Source organism: Saimiri boliviensis, chromosome 12 (genome assembly GCF_048565385.1).
Source record: "Saimiri boliviensis isolate mSaiBol1 chromosome 12, mSaiBol1.pri, whole genome shotgun sequence".
Classification (NCBI taxonomy): Eukaryota; Metazoa; Chordata; class Mammalia; order Primates; family Cebidae; genus Saimiri; species Saimiri boliviensis.
In genome coordinates, this window is record NC_133460.1 from 24,941,700 (window position 1) to 24,955,781 (window position 14,082).

General features: G+C 44.1%; 1 protein-coding gene across 5 annotated transcripts in view; it reads right to left on the minus strand.

The window, feature by feature from the left end:
• Positions 1-6,344: 6,344 nt before the first annotated feature.
• The window catches only part of MARCHF8 (membrane associated ring-CH-type finger 8), a 123,546-nt gene continuing 115,808 nt past the window's right edge, over positions 6,345-14,082 (minus strand). For all 5 annotated transcript variants that reach the window (XM_010340616.3, XM_010340615.3, XM_039478041.2 and 2 more), the window contains 2 exons: positions 12,533-12,680; positions 6,345-11,965 (listed from right to left, as the gene is read on the minus strand). In XM_010340616.3, the coding sequence (XP_010338918.1) occupies positions 11,661-11,965; positions 12,533-12,680 (453 nt within the window). In that variant the 3' untranslated portion in view covers positions 6,345-11,660. The remainder of the gene's footprint in view (positions 11,966-12,532; positions 12,681-14,082) is intronic.

Genomic DNA, 14,082 nt, shown 5'->3' on the forward strand with positions numbered 1-14,082 from the left:
ATTCTCCTGCCTCAGCCTCCTGAGTAGCTGGAACTACGGGCACATGCCACCATGCCCAGCTAATTTTTTGTGTTTTTAGTAGAGACGGGGTTTCACCATGTTGACCAGGATGGTCTCGATCTCTCGACCTCGTGATCCACCCGCCTCGGCCTCCCAAAGTGCTGGGATTACAGGCTTGAGCCACCACGCCCGGCTCAAATGTTTTTTAAATTTTAAATTTTTACATATTTTTGTAGAAACAAGGTCTCCCTATGTTGCCTAGGCTGGTTTCCAACGCCTGGGCTCAAGTGATCCTCCCACCTCAGCCTCCCAAAGTGCTAGGATTACAGGCATAAGCCATTGCACCCAGCCCATCAAATGTTAATGAACTAAAAACTCAGAACTAAAAGAGGTGATCAGAATGCATTTTAACAATTAATACCCGGGCTGCGCGTGGTGGCTCATGACTGTAATCCAAGCACTTTGGAGGCCAAGGTGGGCAGATCACCTGAGGTCGGGAGTTCAAAACCAGCCTGACCAACATGGTGAAACCCTGTCTTTATTAAAAATAAATAAACAATACCCAACATAAGATATACACTATAAATGCATAAGAGGCAGAATTTTTTCTGTCAGATATTCAAGGTTTTTCTTTTTTTTTCTTTGCTCTTCTCCTGATTGTAATATTTAAGGTTTTTCAGGCCATAACCTGTTGCCTTTTTTTTTTTTTTTTAAGTTTGGAGATACATGTGCAGAACCTGCAGGTGTGTTACATAGGTATACATGTTCTATGGTGGTTTGCTGCACCTATCAACCCATCATCTAGGTTTTAAGCCCCGCATGCATAGGTATTTGTCTTAACGCTCTCCCTCCTCTTGCCCCTTGCCCACCGACAGTCCCCAGTGTGTGATGTTCCCCACCCATTGTCCATGTGTTCTGATTGTTCAACTTTCACTTCTGAGGGAGTACATGCAGTGTTTGGTTTTGTGTTCCTGTGTTAGTTTGCTGAGAATGATGGCTTCCGGCTTCATCCATGTCCCTGCAAAGGGGCATTCCTCTTTATGGCTGCATAGTATTCCATGGTGTATACATATTCCATGTGCCACATTTTCTTTATCCAGTCTATCATTGATGGGCAGTTGGGTTGGTTCCAAGTCTTTGCTATTATAAATAGTGCTGCAATAAACATATGTGTGCATGTAGCAGAATGATTTAAAATCCTTTGGGGATATACCCAGTAATGGGATTGCTGGGTCAAATAGTATTTCTGATTTCCAGATCCTGGAGGAATCACCACATTGTCTTCCACAATGGTTGAATTAATTTACACTCCCACCAACAGTGTAAAAGCATTCCTATTTCTCCACAGCCTTGCCAGCATCTACTGTTTCCTGAACTTTTAATGATTGCCATTCTTAAAACAACCCTAGCTCAAGAGTCTTACAAAAAATAGGCCATGGGCTACATTTGGTCAGTGGGCTGGCATTCCTGGCCCTTGATATAAAGAAACAGATCAGACTTGTGAATGGCAAATAAGTACATGGAAAGATGCTCAACATCATTAGTCATTAGAAAAATGCAAATTAAAACAAAAATGAAATACAGCTATAAATCTAAACTACTACTACAACTACTAATCTACATCCAGAATGTCTAAAAGGTAATGACTGACAACACCAATTGTTGGCAAGGATATGAAGTCACTGAACCTTCACGCATTATTGATGGGAATGTAAAATGGTGCTCCAGCTTTGGAAAAACATCTCACAGTTTCTTAGAAAGCTAAACATATTCCTACCCTCTCTGAAACAGAATTCAATTCCCAGGTAATTAAAAGAAATAAAAACATATGTCCACAAAAATACCCGTACAAAAATATTCTTAGCAGTTCTTAAGAGCCAAAAACCTGAAAATAGTTCAAGTATCTAGTAATAAGAAAATGGATGAATAAAAGGTATAGTCATGCAATGGTGTACTATTTAACAATAAAAAGGAACAAGATAACTGATACGATAGCATGGATAAATTTCAAAAACATTATGCTGACTGAAAAACCCTTACACAAAAGAGTATATACTGTATGACTTACGATTACCTCTCTGGTGGGAAAGAAATAAGAACAGGGGTTTGCTTTTGGTGGGGATGGGAAAGGGGTGGACTAGAAAGCAGCATGAAGTTTTCAGGGTTGGGATAATGTTCCGTATTTGGATAGGGGATTAGGTTACCTAGATAGATACATTTATCAAAAGTCATCAAGTGGTACACTTAAGATGTATGCATTTCACTGTATGTAAATATTACCCTGGAACCAAAAAGAACCATAAGCAAATACTGAATTCTAGTGAATGATACACAGACAGAAACTTTTGTGGTGAAGTAGAATTATGGCTGCAGTTGACTCTGAAATACATAAAAACATAAGATGATGGATGAATGGAGTGATTAATAGATGGACATCTGTGGTAAAGCATACAAAGAAAAATGTTAATTGTAGATTCTAGGGTTCATATATATTCTTACTATACAATTAAATTTTTTTATGTTTAAAAATTTTTCAGTGGCTCAAGCCTGTAATCCCAGCAATTTGGGAGGCCGAGGCGGGTGGATCACGAGGTCAAGAGATCAAGACCATCCTGGTCAACATGATGAAACCCCATCTCTATCAAAAATACAAAAAATTAGCTGGGCATGGTGGCGCGTGCCTGTAATCCCAGCTACTCAGGAGGCTGAGGCAGGAGAATTGCTTGAACCCAGGAGGTGGAGGTTGCGGTGAGCCGAGATCGTGCCATTGCACTCCAGCCTGGGTAACAAGAGCGAAACTCCGTCCCAAAAAAAAAAAAAAAAATTTATGATAAAATGTTGAAAAACCATGAAATCCTACCTAATGCAGTAAGATAAGAAAAAGAGATAAAAGGCATATGTAATGGGAAAGAAAAAATAAAACTGTCTTTGTTAGCAGATGAGCAGCATGCTCATCTATGTAGAAAATCCAAAAGCATAGACAAAGAAACTCCTGGAACTATTAAGTGGTTACAGCAAGGTTGCAGGATACAAGGTTAATATACAAAAGTCAGTCACTTTTATACACCAATAATGAGCAAGTGCAAACTGAAATTAAAAACAAAATACTGTTTACATTAACGCCCCAAAACTACATACTTAGGTTTAAATCTAATAAAATGCATACAAGATTTTTATGAGAAAAACTGCAACCCTGATGACAGAAGTCAAAGAGGAACTAAATAAAAAGATATAAGTAAATATTCTGCAGAAAGACTCAATACTGTCAAGACGTCAGTTCTTCAAAACTTGACCTGCAGATTTAATGCAATCCTAATCAAAATCTCAGCAAGTTATTTTGTGGATGTTGACATACTCTAAAGTTTAGATAGGGAAGCAAAAGGCCCAGAATAGCTAACACAACAATATAGTAGGAAAACAACAAATTTGGAGAATGGATACTACCGAACTCCAAGACTTACTATAAAGCTACAGTAATCAAGATAGTACTGTATTCATGAAAGAATAGACAAATAGATCAATGGAACAGAACAGAGAGCCTAGAAATAGACCTTCATAAATACAGTCAACTGATCTTTGACAAAGTAGCACAGACAATACATTGGAGTAAAATCGTCTTTTTCAACAAATGGTGCTGAACAACTGGACATCCACATGCAAAAACAAAGAAGCATGAATCTAGATACAGACTTTATGCTCTTCACAAAAATTAACTCAAAATGGATTACAGACCTGAGTGTAAAATTCAAAGCTATAAAACTCCCAGAAAACAACACAGGATAAAACCTAGATGACCTAGGTATGGCTATGGCTTTTTAGACATAACACCAAAGGCATGGTCCATGAAAAAAAGAATTGCTAAGTTGGACTTAATTAAAATTAAAAGCTTCTGCTCTGCAAAAGACCACAATAGGAGATGGAGGAAATATTTGCAAAGACAAATCTGATAAAGGACTGTTACTTAAAATGTACAAAGCCCTCTTAAACTTAACAGTAAGGAAACAACCTGATTGAAAAATGGGCCAAAGGCTTTAACAAACAAAAGAAGATATACAAATGGCTGGTAAGCATGTGAAAGCAGCTGCACATTATATGCCATCAGGGAAGTGCAAATTAGAATAACAAGATACCACTGTATTAGAATGGCCAAAATTGTGAACAATGACAGCACCAAATATGGAGGAGGATGTGGATCAACAGGAACTCTTCACTAATTACTGCAGAGAATGCAAAATGGTACAGCCACTTACGGAGACAGCTTGGCAGTTGCTTACTAAACTAAATGCTTTTACCACACAATCCAGCAATCACACTCTTTGGTATTTACTGACGTCCACACAAAAACCCTCATGTGGAGCAGCTTTGGTCATAATTGCTAAAACTTGGAAGCAACCAAAGATGCCTTTCAGTAGGCAGTAAATAAACTGGTATATCCAGACAATGGAAATATTATTCAGTGCTAAAGAGAAATGAGCTATCAAGTCATGAAAAGACCCAGAAAAAACTGTATCACTAGGTAAATGAAGTTAATCTGAAAAGGCTGTTATAAGATTCCAAAGATACTACATTGCAGAAAAGGCAAAACTGTGGCGACAGTAAAAAGATTGCCAGGAGCTAGGACAGTGGGAGGGATGAATAGGCAGGGCACAGAGGATTTTTAGGGCAGTAACACTACTTTGTACGGTACTATAATGTTGAATACATGTCCAGATCCACAGAATGTACACCACCAAGAGTGAACCTTGAACTATGGACTTTGAGTGATGAGGATGAGTCAGTGTAGGCTCATGGACTGTAATAAACGCACCAGTGTGGGGGCTATTGATAATGGGGGGAGCGGTGTGTATGTGTAGGGACAGGGGTAAATGGGAAATCTCTATACTTTTGTTACCAGTGGAGGGTGTGCAGCATTTTGAAAAAATTGGACAAATGCACAAAGCAAGGACAGAATGGAAGCAACAAAAGCAGAGATTGATTGAAAACGAAAGTACACTCCACAGGGTGGGAGCGGGCCTAAGCAAGTGGCTCAACGGCCTGGTTACGGATTTTTCTGGGGTTTAAATAGTCTCTAGAGGTTTCCATTGGTTATTTGGTGTACACCCTACGTGAACTAAGAGGCTAAAGTGAAGTTAGTTACTTGGTGTACACCCTATGCAAATGAAGAGGATGAAGTGAGGTTACAAAGTTTTTTACTTGGTGTAGAAAACTGGGGTTTTTCTCTTTGATTTAGTTGCAGGAAGCCCTTAGGTTACCTGCCTCCCGATCCTATTGTCCTGCCTCACTTTCTTTCCAATTTTGCTGTGAACCTAAAATTGCTCTAAAAAATGAAATTTTAAAAAAGAAAATAAGCCGGGCGCGGTGGCTCAAGCCTGTAATCCCAGCACTTTGGGAGGCCGAGGCGGGTGGATCACAAGGTCAAGAGATCGAGACCATCTGGTCAACAAGGTGAAACCCCGTCTCTACTAAAAATACAAAAAGTTAGCTGGGCATGGTGGCGCGTGACTGTAATCCCTGCTACTCAGGAGGCTGAGGCAGGAGAATTGACTGAACCCAGGAGGCGGAGGTTGCGGTGAGCCGAGATCGCGCCATTGCACTCCAGCCTGGGTAACAAAGAGCGAAACTCCGTCTCAAAAAAAAAAAGAAAAGAAAAGAAACATAAATTGCAAGTAAGTGTCACTTACATAAAAACAGTTAATGTCCCCATATCAAGAAGAAAACACCTGATTCAATGTAAAAACGCTAAAAAGAGCCAAGAAAAATGCCAAGGCATGGAAATTCACAGAAGCAGAAACAGGCAGTAAACTAACAATGCTCAATCTCGTTTATTTGAGAAATGGAAAGTAATATTTCAGTGACATACAAAGGAATAACAATCATTTTAGGAACAATTTAAAAAATAACACGTGATGTGGCTCAGGAAAGATTCATATTCTCACTGTAGGAAGGTAAGTGAATCATTTTGGAGGTCAGTTTGGAACTTAGAAGTTCAAATGCATCTATCTTTTTTCCAGTTCTAGAAATGCATCTTCAGAAGTGCCCTTCCCTTCCTCACACACCCCTAAGTGTACAGAGATAAATGTCACGGATGTGGACTGCAGTCTTTCTAATACCAAAAATTAGTAAACAACCTAAAAATCTATATCCATGAGGATTTAAAGCAGTCCTGCACAAGTCAGAATAAGGTCGATGCCTGTGTACTTGGTGTACAGACAATAACAAACTGGTTGTTAGATGAAAAAAGCAAGCTGTGAGTGATTCAGTGTGCAAATGCAGCAAGCAAAATACATTATATATATATATATATATATATATATATATATATATATATATATATATAGCTTACACGCAGTACTTTCTCATGTATTTACCTTATGAGAGTGTGATGCCTCCAACTGCATGGCTGTGGCTCCAGAGCAGGACCTTGTAACAGCCTCTGCCCTGGGCTGTTCCTCCTCTGAGGGGCTTTTCCCTGGGAAAAGAATCAGGTTTGATTTTCGATCTCTTTTGTTATCGCCACGCTGACAGCTTTGATTGTCATATGCCTTTCCCTCTGCTGTACTGATTTTATCTTACAGAAGCTCTTCTTAATGCTTAATCAGACACTCCTTCTTTCCAAAGAGAAGCCAGCCATATTCCCTGGTCATCTGGATGAGCTCGGGGCGAGTCCTGAGGATCATCTGCCTCCCATCAGCCTGATGCTCCAAGTGGTGAGGAGTTGCCTCCTGGCTTTTTCAAGCAACTCAGAGATGTGCCAGGACTACAGATGATGGTGGCTCTTCCAAGTCCCTGGAGAGTGACTCAACGCCCGTTATCAAGACGTGTCACACAGGCTATGCACCAACAACTCTACAAGCACTCTTCACCTTGACAAAGACTTTGCACGTTTTTTCTATAAAGGGGCACACGGTAAATATTGTAGGCTTTGCAGGCGAAACAATCTGTCCTATAATTCAACTTTGCCCTCTGTAGCAGTGAATCAGCCATAGATAATATGTAAATGAATGCACATGGTTGTTTGCTAATAAAGTTTATTTACAAAAACAGCTGCCTTTGAGCAGTTTGCTACCCCAACATAGACCGTGGGGAGTCCCTGGTGTTGGCAAGTTGTGGGCAGCCCAGTACTCCATCAGTGTGGCTGGTGCCATCCCCTCAAGCCTGCCCACACCCAGACCCTTTCTGGTGTCCCTTCAGAAAAACTTCCAAAATTCTCAAAAAGCATAGGGGAGTCATTTCCCTCACCTTCTTACAGGGGAGGGTTCTTCTTCCAGTTCCACCCGCGTCAGTATGGAGCTCAGGGCCATCCCTGCCTCCTCTTGGCCACAAACACAGACCTTCCTACACAGGCTCAGCAGCTCTGCAGACTTGTCCCCCAGCTGGAGCCACAGGCTTCCACTCCTGGGGACACAGGTATGACCATGGCTCTGCAAAGCAGCCTTGTGCTTAGCTCCCAAATCGGCCAGCAGCCCAGAGTAGAAGAATTCTGTGGATCACCGCCAAGGCAGCAGCTCATTTGGGAAAGCCTGGCTTCCCTCCCTTCACCTGTGCAACCCAACCCTGGCCATGCATATGGCAGAAAAGCTGCAATCTGCCCTCAGCACTCCCAGCCCTGCAGGTGGTTTGGTGTCTGAGCATCGTGGCACTGCTTTCTCTCTGAGGCCTTGCCAGAGCCAGGGGATGCAGCCTGGCAGAGCTGTCACTGGTCTCCCTGGTGCTTTCACAGCTGGGCTGTGGGTTAGGAGCGAGTTTCCATGGATAAGGCTGGTTCATAATCAAGTGCTCTGCGGTCATGTGGCAACACAGACTCAAGGATGCCTTCCCTCAGGGTGGTGAGCCCAGGTAGAGTCTGGGTGTTTGAAGCAAGCACGCCTGTGATAAATCCCTGTTTTCACTCCCATCCCACAAACTCATCCAGACACTGCCGGCCCACTGCCGACACACACGCGTCTGAGGGAGGCTGAGGAAAACAGAACCCTCGAGGAGCCATGTTCTTTCCTGACGTGCAAGCCAGACAACGCTGAACTGGAGTGCCTGCCAGCGTCCCGGGCCTCCCTGCAGGGAAACACTCTCATAGTGAAACTCCTTTTTAAAGAAAGGCTTTATTGCTGCAATTAGACATCCCAGTGTATAGCACAAACCCCCTTTTACAGAGAATTATTCAAGTGGTAATACTGAGAAACAGTGAACATACACCAAAGAATACAAAACTAGACATTTAGATTACTAGAAACTTTCTAAGAAAAATTTGAAATGTGAAGTGCCTTTTAGAAACTACACCACACAAGCCAGTGTAAATTTGGTTTAACGATCAATTTCCATAAACATTGTATCTAACTGTGCATTGATCAACTGCACAACTTCAACAATTACTTTCCAAGACAAAGAGAAATGCTTTTATTTCCCTATGTTTTGGTCTTTCCTTGGGCTAGAGGTGGAAGCTGCATGTTTCAAGACAGATTCAAAAGGGAAAGCACTTCAAAGGGCAAAGTACTTTAAATGTGTATTTGCCTCCAGCCACATCCACAGCCTCCTGGATCTCACCAGGTTGGTCCCAGCCCTTCTCCAGCCCTGTAGCCCACACCAGGGATGCAGAGGCAGCCCCGGATCCTGCAGGCATCAACTGAGGCTCCCAAACTGGCCCAGCTGCCTATAGGCATGCCTATGGCCAGGTAGGACACATGTACAGGTTTGAAAACTAGGCCTACATGATTAAAGAGTGGACTGAAGCAAAAAGGGGAGAAACATTAGAGGTCTAGAGTAGGAAGGTTTATAGGGTTTTCAGGAAATTCTTACAATAAACTTGGGCACAAAAAGCAAATTGCTGAGGCCAAAAGCCTGCATGTGCTACTGTGACTTACAGGGAATAGAGGCCAAATCAGAGAGGGCTGGCTGGTGATACCCCAGACCACTTGCCTCTTCCCCTTCCCTGGCCCCGAGCCCTCATTCTGGGCTTCTATATGGGTCAACCAAATGCCATCCTTTCATTAAAGCTGGGGGCATGAAGCAGGGGGAAGCTGGGGAACACACAGCCCCCAAAAGAATTAAGGGAGCAAGTTTACCCAGGCTACAGGAGCACTGGCAGAGCTGGTGCCCACACCAGATGGGAGTACCACACCACTGCCAGGCTTTGTGCTTCGCTGCTAGATGCAGGGGGCTAGGAGGGTCTGATGAATCAGGAACTGAACTAGAACCTTCAAGGAAAAAAGACAAGGGGGTAGCTCTGTGTCCTGCTAGGAGGGGTAGTAAGAATGTGTGCAGATTGTCCACAGTGAGGCCAGAGATGATAAGATGGTATCAGGCAGAAAAGGGAGAGGGCTTCCCATGAGAATCTGGTTGGGCATGGGAGGGATACAGGGCTCAGTTATAAAGGCACCTTTGCCATAGTGGGGTGCCAGCCACACTGGGTGGGCTGCCCAGGGGCTGTCCCTACCTAAGCACTCTCCTGTCTACAGGAAGTCTTGGTGCTTTTCAAGTTCAGCATAAGGGATTCCATATATGAAGCAGGGATTCACCCTTAGAAAATCTAACCCAGTACTGTTGGAGGGTGGCAGGAATGAGTATACAAAATCAGGGGCCTTGCCTGAGCAGTTCCTTAGGGACACTGGCAGGGCTGACCTGGGATTCAGCTCTCCTGAGTGGACAGTCTGTGGTTGCCTGGGGTCCCCAGGCTGAGAAGTAGTATGGGTAATTGCACTTCGGGGTACAATGAACACAGGCACAGGCTGGATGTGGCCTGGGAGACAGAGCGGGGAGGCTGACCTGTTTTCAGGAGCTGGCTATGGCTACACAGTGCCTGCCTAGCCAGAGGAAGGCCACAGCAGAGCCACTCCACAGACTAAGACCGGTGCTCCCAAGGAATCAGACACCAGCTTGAAGGAGACAGGAGGGCAAAGCCTGCTGTCATTAAGCCCACACCGTAGCTCAGAGATCCTTCAGCCTTCTGGCCTTCAAAACAAACTCTAGGACTTCCACTCTGAAAGGCAAATAAATCATCTTGTTTTTGCTTCATCCCCTTAGTAGCAACAAAGTGCAAGGCAAACGAAGCACCTAAGGCCCAGAGAGCCTGAGGCAGGATCCCCAGCATCTCCCACCTCCTCCCTGCAGGCTGGGTGAGAGAGTATCCTGGAGAGAAAGCATCTGGATTAATTATATTGTGTTTCAGGCCCCCCGGCAACTTTCCCGGAGGTAACTATTTGCCTGGCACTAGGAAACTGGGTTTGAAAAACAGAATTTTAAGCAGACATTTTAGAGAGCCAAGGCCATTTGACGGTAGTGATTTGGTTTTATGAAAATGGTACAGGTGGTAATCCCTGATGACAGAATGGACCGAAAGTGGGACCAAGGGCCCCGAAGGATCCTGTTCAGTCTGGTTAAGGCGACAGCTGGGCGGGTGTGTGGCCGGGGAGCAGTGGCACAGCAGACTCTGGCAGTATGCTCACACCTGACCCTCGTCCCAGAGCCAGCCTGCCTGCCTCAAGGCCCTGGCAGTGACTCCACAGAACCTCCATGAGCAGAAGCCTCATAGTGAGCCAGTGCCCATCTTGTGTGCAAGGGAGAACCTGCAGTGCACATACCCCAGCCAGGGTGGCACATGGCTGCTCTTCCAATGTGAAGCCAGCACCCACTGGAGAGATTTAACCATAAAGCAGTACTTTAAAAATATTCAGTTTTGTTGTAATTACTCACTTCCTTTCCTTCCATTTAGATCTCAAAAACTCTTCTTTTTCAGTGTTGACAAAAAGAAATGTACGGGTCAGGTCTATAAAATAATACCTTGTCATAAAACAGGCTCAAAAGCATAGAAATCATGCTTTAACTGCCATTAAGAATCCATTAATTTCCATAAGATCTGTGATAAAAAAGCATCCGGCCTGTTTGTCCTGTCTTAGAGTCATGAGTCTGTTTTATGAACAGAACGAATGCCATGCTTCTTAGCATATATAAGGCAAAGTGGGTTTTTGATCTCTCATGATGTAAAGGAGATAACAAAGGTAAGGAAGGGAAGATTTACAAGTGAGACTTTTTTTTTGAGTGTCAATCTCACTGGACACACATATTACAAAATAAAGATTCTCTTCTGTAAAGTGCTGTTTGCTCAGTGAATCATGCGCCACCACAGAGCACCACGGCCCCATCTGCTCAAGAGCATGGAGGAGGCAGCACTGGCAGAGGGCAGGCCGGAGTCTGGGTTTGGGGGCCTGTTTCAGTACTGCCTCCTGGGGCTCTCCGTAGTACGGAGGGAAACCTTTCAGCATGGCGAGACACTCCCCAAGCTCTGTTCCAGGCTGGGGACCAATGTAAGCTGGAGGCAGCTGCATATCAGCGCCTGGGTGCCCCTGCTCCTGCTCTTCCCTTGGAATTGGCATTTTATTCTCTCATTCTGCTCAACACCATGGGCAGGAACTCCGCTGGCTCCCCAGTGTCCTCATGGGGCCTTCCACCTTCCCTTCCCACAGAGCTGCCAGGCAGAGGCAGGACCCAGGCATGCCTGGCCCACAAGAGGGCTTTCTAGGAGACTAAGGAGGGTTTAGAAAAAGAGAAGCCACTATAGTCACCTGCCCAGTCTATGCTATTAAAGGACATAAGAAAGGTACACAAATTGGCAGTAAACAATTTCCTTCGGCTCTTCATGGATGTCCAGGAAAATGACAACCTGCACACAATCAGACATGAATGATTTCTGGTCCAGTGTCTTCAGGCTCTGTGCAACAAGAAGAGTTTGTGTCGGAATGACAAATTCCACGTCCATCTTTATTTTCAAAGTTGGGCTCTGTTAGTGCAGATTTTTCAAAAATATTCTTTTTGCTTGTTTCTGGACAGTTTTGAACATAGATCACTCTATTATAGGCCTTGAGTCTCTTCCACAATTGCACGTATACTTTACACTGAACATACATAAAAAGAAGTCCTCCAGTGAAGCCGATGGCCACAACTACCAATTTAGTCCAAAAGGGCCATTCCAGGATTCCTGGAAGGGAAAAACTCAGCCTATTAGATTTTATTTAAGACCTGAATTAAAGAAAACATATCTGGACATCCCATTACCAACTGATTGTTTATCATTTTGTTTTTTTTTTTAAGAGATGGAGTCTTGCTACGTCGCCCAAGCTGGAGTGCAGTGGCTATTCACACGTGTGATCATGGCACACTACAGCCCTCAACTGCTGAGCCCAGCAATCCTCCTTGCCTCAGCCTTTTAAGCATCTGGGACTATATGACTACGCCACTGACCAATGGATTCACAGCTCACCAAATGTGGCTTAAGAGTGGAAGACAGTGTCCAGCTACTTCCTGCTTTTCCAGAACAGTTTATAGAGATTCTCATGCTCCAGAATATGAACTCTCTGACTGGGTTTCAACAACTACCACCACAGCAAAAGAAATGCCAAAAAGGAGGCCTGGTGCCCCTTAACTGCTATCCCTCCTCTAGAAACCCAAACTTTTTTGGCCTGACTGGAAAATCCTCTGACCCCAGGACTACTGTGAGCTATCCTCGCCACCGGTGCTGAGCTTGCTCTTCAGCCTGAGAACTCACCTGTTGCCTGCCCCTGCTTGATCTCCTCAGCAGTACGGTCAATGAGCACATACAAGGACCAGACCACACATGTGATGGCGATGATGTGGAATGTCACTGAGCACATAATCTTCCTGCGCTCGCTGGCCGTCATCTGCAACTTCTCCCACTGGAAAGACAACACGGAATGTGAGGCTCAGGCTTCTTGGGGAAGGGCTCTGGTCAGGTGAGAGCACTGTAGGTGGGTTAGACTGGCTTTTTGCCCCTTCTCCCTTCCCAAACTAGATGCATTTCCCCAAATACCCAAAGTTGTTCTCCTTTAACCAGGTACCAGGTGCAGCCAACTTTCTATGCAATGAAAAGAAGCCACGATCGAGATGAAACTGAACTATCATAAAAAATCCCCTTGTCTGCTAATTCTTGCAAGCAGACATAAAATGGCCTGATAAAGAATTCTATGATTTCAGTCCTAATGAAAACAGTATGTTGGCCCAGGACCCAGGTGCTACGTTTTAAGTCTCCCTGAGGTGTTGACTGGCATGAAGGAGCAGAAGAAGAGGGTTGATGATGCCACAGCACACTAGCAGATGGGTCACACTACATCATGAAGGTGAATGGCAGAAGACGCTCACTCTTTAGTCCTCGCTACTTTGGCAGCAACAGCTCGAAATCGACGCTAAGAGTTCCGAGTACAAGCAGACTCTGCCAGTCTCATCTCCTCTAGGAGCTCATTAATTACTGGTTTCCAAATCAGGAGAAAACACATAAAGGTAGAGAGAGAGAACAATGTGTAAACACTCTGCACATATCCTTTGCCAATCCTAGTCACAGCCTCTTTCCAGATGGGTCTATGCAAGGTAAGTTGTAAACAGAGCCTCAAGGACTTCCTATAGTGAGAGATTAGCATACAGTAGGCACCCAATAAATTACAAGGCTTCTACTGGGGCAAAACATAAGCACTTTGTGCAAGGCTTTACTAACACCTGGTTGTTTTCTGCTGGAATTTTATATACTAGCAAGTTCCCTGGTCTACCTAGCTATAACACAGAGTCAGCACCCCAGTGCCCCATGCTCCCTGCTACTTCCTACAACACATGTAGCTTGCCACCCTGTTAATGTTCACTCTCACCTTTCTGGGGTATGCTTTATTCCACAGACAGCTTGACCTCTCTAAACTCCTTTCACTCTGCCTTCAAATCCTAGTGATCTTTCAAGAACCACTCTAAAACTCAAACACCCAATGAGGCTACCACGGCTCTACTTCCCCAGCCCTCTAGCCCATAATAAGGATTTCCTTTCCTGAATGACTGATAGGCTCTACCTGCACATCATTTAAGACTTAATTAGCTAGAATATGATTATGTGACTTCTCTTACAATTTATATATAACGTTTTGAGATAGAACAGTCTTTTATTCTTCCAGACAAAACCTGCTGTGCTGAGCAAGAAAGATGTATGAAACAGTCAACATTTAAACTGGAGATCAGGGCTGCGGACACAGTTCCTCTCGGAGGGAGCAGTGACATGGGCCTCCAGACAGCTGCACGTCATGCAACATCTGTGGGTCCTTT